This window comes from Neomonachus schauinslandi, chromosome 1, assembly GCF_002201575.2.
Source record: "Neomonachus schauinslandi chromosome 1, ASM220157v2, whole genome shotgun sequence".
NCBI classification, from domain to species: Eukaryota; Metazoa; Chordata; class Mammalia; order Carnivora; family Phocidae; genus Neomonachus; species Neomonachus schauinslandi.
In genome coordinates, this window is record NC_058403.1 from 208,737,819 (window position 1) to 208,745,446 (window position 7,628).

A 7,628-nucleotide genomic window follows, 5' to 3' on the forward strand; every position below is an offset into this window, starting at 1 on the left:
CCTGAGAAGGTGAGGGTCTGGGCGCGGCGCTGTCTTTTGGGGGGGGTGGGGGACTGAGCTGGTGTCTCCGAAAAGAGCCGGGCACGCGGACGCTGGAGGGAGGCGGTGGCCGGGGCCGCCCGTGACTTTCCTCTGCCCATCCCTCTCCTCCCACGTTGTGCCTCCCCCCCCATCTCCGAGAACAAGGCCTCTACTTCCTCTGAGGACCCTCACACGCAAGGATCATGACCTCCTTCAGGAGGGGAAGTGTTACCTTTAAGGCCACCTTGACGGTCACCCTCGGGTCTCTGGCCTTCCAGGAAATCGCTGGGTCATTCTGCCCCAGCCCCTACAATGAGGCTTCATTCGGGGTCTGGGTCTGGATAGGACAGGGACCCCGGCCCCCCCTCACTCTGCATACACTTCAGGGCCCCAAGCCTCCAGAAGCCCCAGGGTCAAGGTGGACCCCTGGGTCATCTCTCAGCCCAAAGCCCTGAGCCGAGATCCCTCACTCCCCAACCTCATGGAGCTGCCAGCAGGGCACAGGCAAAGCTGGGTCGTGGACAGGAAGGAATCTTCACAGGAGCAAGCTGAGAACTCTTACCTGAGGCCACGAACCGCAAGTTCACGTTTTCACACGTGCAGCGCAGTTTCGAGTAGTTACAACCTGCAATACACAGAGGCACATACGCCCTCACGGATACTTGAATATGAAAACACAGGGCAGGGTACTTGTTCGCCCTTTGGTGTATTCCTGGCGCTCAGAAGAGAGCATGCCACATAGTAGATGCTCAGGAAATGTCTGCTGAATAAATAACCACATACACACGTGGATACACCATCCAGGTGCACACACACACTACATGTACACACACGGTACACAACCCAGTTACTGTGGTCACACAGGGACACACCATGGCCACAGACACATACATGGGCACAAGAAAGCACCACTGAAACACACAGGCATGGCCATGGAAGGAGGAACATAGACACACAGATGTGTAAACCCTGGACAGAGTCTCTTGCTTCTGACCTCGGGTCCCCATCCCCGCCTGGAAGACATCAGTCCCTGTCTGAATTCTGACCTGAAGACGAGTCACCCGCAACACTTACACAGCTTCCTGGGCGGCACAGATCCAGGTGATTCAGGGTCCAGTTCCCTGGGAATCCTAACCCAGGGGTCTTAAAAATCCAGCCCCTGCAAGATGCAGACACAGATTTCAGAACATTTGGTGCCCAGTCTTGAAAGGGACCCCAGACTCAAATGTCCCAGCCCCCACGAGCACACTGAAGAACAGGTGATGGGGTGGGATCCTGGTTTTCAAGATGTTTTGGACTCTCCCGGAGGGAGGCAGTGGCGGGGGGGGGCACCCGTGACTTTCTTCTGCCCATCCCTCTCCTCCCATGTTGTGCCCCCATCTCTGCCACCCATCCTCTATGACGGCACAGCCCCCTGTCTGATTCCGGTAGCCATGAGCTGAGATCACAAACTCTCCTCTTGCCCCTGGAGCCCACCCATACCCCAATCTAGAGATTCCCCTCCTAATTCCTCCCTCCTAACCCCACGTGGGTTGGAGGTGGGACCCCATGGGGTTGAGGTGGGACCACTGAGTCAGAAGTGTGTTGAGGAGCAGAGAGGGTGGGTCTAGAACCTTGCCTGTCCCACCCCCTCACTGATGTCCCCAGACTGATTGGAATGCCTGTGTATCTCCAAGTCCCACTCAATTGTCCCCCTATGTCTGGACCCCAAGAAGGTCCTCTTCAGAGTCCTCAATTCCAGCACAGTCATTCTCCTGTCCCAGAGTGCAGACTTGGATAGGCAAGCCCCCTTCTCAAGCCTCCATTTTCTCACTTGCCAACCGCCCAGCCCTCCTGAGGTAGCCAAGAGTCTTCCAGTTGCAAGTGTCGCAAACCCTACTGCAAGTAACTTGAGCAAAAGTAAAAGGAAGTTTCTGGGGGCGCCTGGCTGGCTCAGTCAGTCGGGCATGCAACTCATGATCTCGGGGTGTGAGTTTGAGCCCCATGTTGGGTGTAGAGATGACTTAAAAATAAAATCTTTTAAAAAGAAAAAAAAAGAGGAAGTTTCTGGATATGTAACTGAGAAGCCCAGGGTTAAAGATTGACTTATTTATTTTAGAGAGAGTTCAGGCGGGGGGCGGGGGGGCGGAGGCGCAGAGGGGGCAGAGGGAGAGGAAGAGAGAGTCTGCACTCAGCACAGAGCCTGATGCAGGGCTCGATCTCACAACTCTGAGATCACCGACCTGAGTTGAAACCAAGAGTCGGACTCTTAACAGACTGCACCGAGAGGCCCAGGGTTAGAATGACAGATTCAGGTTCGGGTGGATCTAGCCCTCAAATGATGTCTCCAGGATCCGACTCCCTCTCAGGTCTGCTTTCCTATGCTGGCTTCTCTCTCAAGCAGGTTCTCCCCCATCACAGCTCCAAGCTAACATTTTCCCAGTATGAGAGCCCCAGTGGAGAGAAAAAAAAAAGAGGAAATGCCTTTTTTCCTGGTTAATGCCCCAAAAGTCGCAGTCCTGAGTTTCATTGTCTGAATCTGGCTCATGTGCCCACCCCTGTGCCAAATCTTAGACTCTGATTGGGTGGGCCTGGATCATGTACCCACTCTAAACCAATCATGGGTTTATGGTTAGCTGTCCTGGAGACGCATATTCTATTTTTTTTTTAAGATTTTATTTATTTGGGGCACCTGGGTGGCTCAGTTGGTTAAGCGACTGCCTTCGGCTCAGGTCATGATCCTGGAGTCCCGGGATCGAGTCCCGCATCGGGCTCCCTGCTCGGCAGGGAGTCTGCTTCTCCCTCTGACCCTCCCCCCTCTCATGTACTCGCTCTCATTCTCTCTCTCTCAAATAAATAAATAAATAAATCTTTAAAAAAAGATTTTATTTATTTATTTGAGACAGAGAGTGAGAGGGAGGAGGGTTAGAGGGAGAAGGAGACTCCCTGCCGAGCAGGACTCGATCCCGGGACTCCAGGATCATGACCTGAGCCGAAGGCAGTCGCTTAACCAACTGAGCCACCCAGGCGCCCCGCGCATATTCTTTCTTAAAAGAGAATTGAGACTGTTACCCTAAGACATGACCTGGTCGAGAAGCCTCACAGAGCCCTCTCGAGCCACTGTGATTGTTCGTGGGCCTCCAGTTTCACAACTGCTATTTTGTACAGAGGGCAGGATGGAGCCTGGTCTTCGCTTCAACCGACCTACAGAAATGTGCAGTGCTGTGGCCCCACCCCCTGCACCTGTCCATCACAGCAGAGCCAGCTGCCCATTGGTCCGTCTCCTCTGTGACGGTTACATCAGGGGAGGGTGGAATCTCTCTCAATTGCGGACTTCTTTCTAAAATCAGAGAGGAGTTGGCATCAAAACACTGTTAAAGCCGTCATCCTTGAGCAGACAAGGTCGGCAATAGTTTAGAAAACAGAGCATTATTCTCATCAAACCTTGGGGGACCATTCCAAAGTTATCTCAAATTTAATCACATATTTAAAAGCTAAAACATAGAAAGTCTTTTTAAAGGGCGCCTGGGTGGCTCAGTCAGTTAAGTGTCTGCCTTCAGCTCAGGTCATGATCCCAGGGTCCTGGGATCCAGCCTGGCAGGGGATCCCCACTGAGCAGGGACCCTGCTTCTTCTCCCTCTGCCACTTCCCCCCCCCCACCATCGTCTCTCGCTTATGCTCTATCTCTCTGTCAAATAAATAAATAAAATCTTTTTTTAAAAAGTCTTTTTAATTATCTTTTACTTACTTTTTCCAAAGGGAGAGAACCATAATGGTCTAGACCAGCGCTGTCCAATATGACAGCCACCAAACACTTGAAATGCCCCGTGAGTGTAAATCACGTTTGATTTTTGAAGATTTAGTACCAAAAAAAAGTAATATATCTCAATTTTTTAGTATCGTCTACATGCTGAAGTGATAATTTTGAGGGTATATTGTGTTAAATAAGATGCATTATTAAAATTAATTTAGCCTGAAAAAAGAATGTACGATGGAACATCATTCGACCTGAAAAACGAAGGACATTCTGACACAAGCTACAACATGGGTGAACCTTGAGGACGTTATTTTTTTTTTTAAAGATTTTATATATTTATTTGAGAGAGAGAGAATGAGGGACAGAGAGCATGAGAGGGGGTAGGGTCAGAGACAGGCTCCCCGCTGAGCGGAGAGCCCAATGCGGGACTCGATCCCGGGACTCGATCCCGGGACTCCAGGATCATGACCTGAGCCGAAGGCAGTCGCTTAACCAACTGAGCCACCCAGGCGCCCCTTGAGGATGTTATGTTAAGTGAAATAAGCCAGTCATGGAAGTCCCTTTACATGAGGTCCCTAGAGTGTCAAGTTCACAGAGACAAAAAGAACGGTGCTTGCCAGGGGCTGGGGGCAGGTCGAAATGGGGGATTGGTGCTTAATGGGTATAAAGTTTTAGTTTTTCAAGATGAAAAAAAATTAATTTAGCCTGTCTCTTTTTGTCTTTTGAACGTGGTTGCTAGAAATTTTTAAATTAAAGATGTGGTTTACATTATATTTCTACCAGAAGGCACTGTTCTAAACTTAAAGAGAGAATTCCCTACAAACTTTGTCTCGTTTTTATCTCCAGTTTTCAAGGTCACAGACACAAAGAGAGCTTGAAGACATCTAGACAAAGAGCAGACATGTGAATGCATGAATATGGATATTTCTCTGGGGCAAACACGTGTAGAAGCCTGCCAACGGGCAAGCCATGTGAATATGTGAGCAGATGTATCACGGTTTCCGGGAGCGTGCATGAGTGTGGGTAGGTCAGCAGGTGCATGGGTGAGAGTGAGTGTTTCCAAGTGTTTCTCTGTCTGGGGACCCAGGGAGAGGGGACACCATGTCCAGCGTTAGGTCAAGGCGTGCATCTGGTTCTGTCTCAGATATGGGTGGAGCTCAAGTGGTTGGTCCCCTTGCCTCACATCCGTTCCTTTCCTCCACGGGGCCTTGAAGAAGTAGAATTTCTTGGGGTGGAGCTGAGGGGTAGGACTGGGGCAGGGGGTAGGACGATGTGGGAGACCTAGGAATCCTGCCTCCAAGCCCAGATACCTCAAACCTAAAGGGTGGGACTCCCAGGGGCCTAGATTCTCTCCTGAGAGGGGCAGGGGACAATGTTCATTTGGGTAGACACATACATAGCTTGTGTCCTTTTGTGTCCATTTGTGACCATCCTTTAGAGTTTTTAAAATTTAATTATATTGAGTATAACTGACTTATAACATTGTGTAGGTTTGAGGTATACAGGTGTCGATTTGATACATTTGTATATTGCAACATGATGACCACCATAGCATTAGCTAACATTTCTGTTGCTGGTTCCTGATCATGCTGTTTCCTGTCTCTGGGTCTATGGGCTTCTCTGCTTGGCCCTCCAAGAGACCTCTGGTCTCCTAAGACCCTCTTGATCTGGGGGGGGGGGGGGGGCGGTGAGGATGCCCCAGGGCTGGAGGGTCCTGGGTCACTGAAAAGAGGAGACTGACCTCTCCTCCCCCTACCCCCAACCCAGAGATTTCCTCATTTGCCATGACACCTTCCGGTGGGTGGGGATGTGTGTGGGCAAACTGGCAGACTGGGAACCATGGAGTCTGAGAAAATCTACATGAAGCAGGAGGTCAAGATGCAGGCAGCAGCCTTCAAAGACAAGAAACAGAGGGCCCCAGCCAATAAGGAAGGTTAGGCACCTCAGGGTGGGGAGGGGAGAGGTCAGGTGGGAGAGCTTGGGATGGGAGAGATAAGGGGCTGAAAGTGGGGTCACAGGGCTCCTTCCCCTACCCCAAAATGTATGTGTGCATGTGTATCCCCCAAACGATCATGCACGCCCTCTCCACCTAACCAAGAAGCAGATCTTGTTTTCCCCATTCCTTATCTTTTATCCCCAGAAATTTGTTGTGTGCTGGGTTTTGGTGAGCCAAGATCTCTGAGCCCCCTTCCTACCCCCACCCCCGCCCCAGAGCTCCAGGCAGGTTTCCACTCTCACTGACCCACCCACAGGTGCAGATAACCCTGACTATGAGAATATCACCTTGACCTTCAGAAACCAGGACAAGCTGAAGGGCAGCCATTCACCCCTCAAGAATCAGGGCAAGCAGCCATCTGCCAGCGCACACTGCACAGCCTTGGGAGGGGCCCATGGTAGGGCATCATGGGAACCAGGAGCACCATGTGGAGGTCGGGGTCAGTGGTGTGGGGTGTGGTGTCATCAGGGCTTGTGTGTTACAGTCGGTGGGGGGGGTAGTTTCACAGGTGGGGATGATGATGTCGGTGGTGCTGGTGTTGATGGAAGTGTTGGTGAAAGTTTGGGTGATGGTGATGGTGGAGAGGTGACCATGTAGTGGATCAGGAAGGAACCACCTAGACAGCGCCGATGACGGTGCTGATGAGACCTGTTGCTGGGGACAATGCTGACAATGGTAGGCACTGATGTTGATGGGTGTTGGTGACAGCTACTGTTGACATTGTGAGTGCTGGCAAAGGGGATGGTAAGGGCAGCATGATGATGACAGCATGAGGGACAACTGCTGGTGGCTCTGGTCAGTGGGCATGTTGGTGGTCACAGTGGCTACGGAATTGGGAAGAGCAGGTGCAGGTGACAGAGTTTCTGATGATGTTAGAGTCAGTGCTGATGGTTTGGGTGGTGGTGTTGGGCCCTGGAGGTCACCTGTCTTGCCTCTACCCCAGCCCCAACCCTGTCTAGGCCACCCTCAGAATCTGCCCAGGTTCCCCGTTGTCTGCACAGAGCCCTCATGATCCTGTACATCCTCCTTGCCCTGACCTGCATCATCCTCTTGGCCTTGGTCTTGGCAAAGAGTGAGTAGGGTTTTTCGTTGTTGCTGTTGTTGTTGTTTCTTGTTTTTTTGGTGGGGGCTGGGGCAGTGTGGAGGGGGAACTCAGGAGGCGCGCGGCCCAGTGTTTCCACCCTGTCTCCCTTCTCCCTCGTTCCTCTCCCTTCCCCCACCCTTGTTCCCAGGCCTACGGAACTGGGGGCACCTCAAGGCTTTTCCTGCCTCCTCCGCCCCTCCTCCTGAACAGATTCTGAGATGTCCCAGGAGTTGCTGGTCTTGAAAAGGGAGCTCTGGAACAGTGAGGGTGGGACCTGGGGGAGGCCCAAGGGGTCGGGGTGCGGGTAAGGAGAGCAGCAGTGATACGGACATGCCCACTTCATGCCTCAGTCTCCGAATCGGTGCGGGAGTGTCAGGAGGAGCAGAATCAGGGCTGGAGCTCCGTCCGGCAGCTCATCATGGAGGCCAAGCAGGGCATTAACGTGGTCAAGAGAGATGTCCAGTCCGAGAGTGATAAAATGAAGACGTTATTAACAGGTGCCGTTGCAGACCTTCACTGGGTGGGATTCGTCTCATGCTGGGTGCTGGGAATTGGGGGGAGGGGACAGCAGGGGTCCCATTCTCCCAGCGCACAGGGGGGTTTAGAGGCATGATGGATGTCACCCTCTGAGTCACTCAGGGGATATTTAAATGCTGCTGGGAACACCAAGTACACAGGCTCCGCAGCACCCCAGACTGGGGGTTGGGCAGGGAGGAGGCTTCCAATAAACATGGGGGCCTTGTGTGAGACCCCACACCAGATTTCTCCTGTCCTCCTGCCCCCAGACATGA

At 52.2% G+C, this 7,628-nt stretch overlaps 1 protein-coding gene across 1 annotated transcript; it reads left to right on the plus strand.

Moving 5' to 3' along the window:
• Positions 1-5,579: 5,579 nt before the first annotated feature.
• MCEMP1 (mast cell expressed membrane protein 1) lies at positions 5,580-7,628 on the plus strand. Its single transcript, XM_021705499.1, has 6 exons — positions 5,580-5,690; positions 6,010-6,150; positions 6,697-6,825; positions 7,048-7,098; positions 7,188-7,357; positions 7,623-7,628. The coding sequence occupies exons 1-6, from the start codon at positions 5,597-5,599 to the stop codon at positions 7,626-7,628; spliced, it is 591 nt and encodes a 196-aa protein (XP_021561174.1). The 5' UTR covers positions 5,580-5,596.

Bases quoted from the DNA above. Each gene is read 5' to 3' on its own strand.
- MCEMP1 (XM_021705499.1), top strand. From the start codon at position 5,597: ATGGAGTCTGAGAAAATCTACATGAAGCAGGAGGTCAAGATGCAGGCA. The intron at 5,691-6,009 runs GTTAGGCACCTC...ACCCACCCACAG, and splicing joins GGCCCCAGCCAATAAGGAAG to GTGCAGATAACCCTGACTAT. The intron at 6,151-6,696 runs GTAGGGCATCAT...CCTCTACCCCAG, and splicing joins AGCCTTGGGAGGGGCCCATG to CCCCAACCCTGTCTAGGCCA.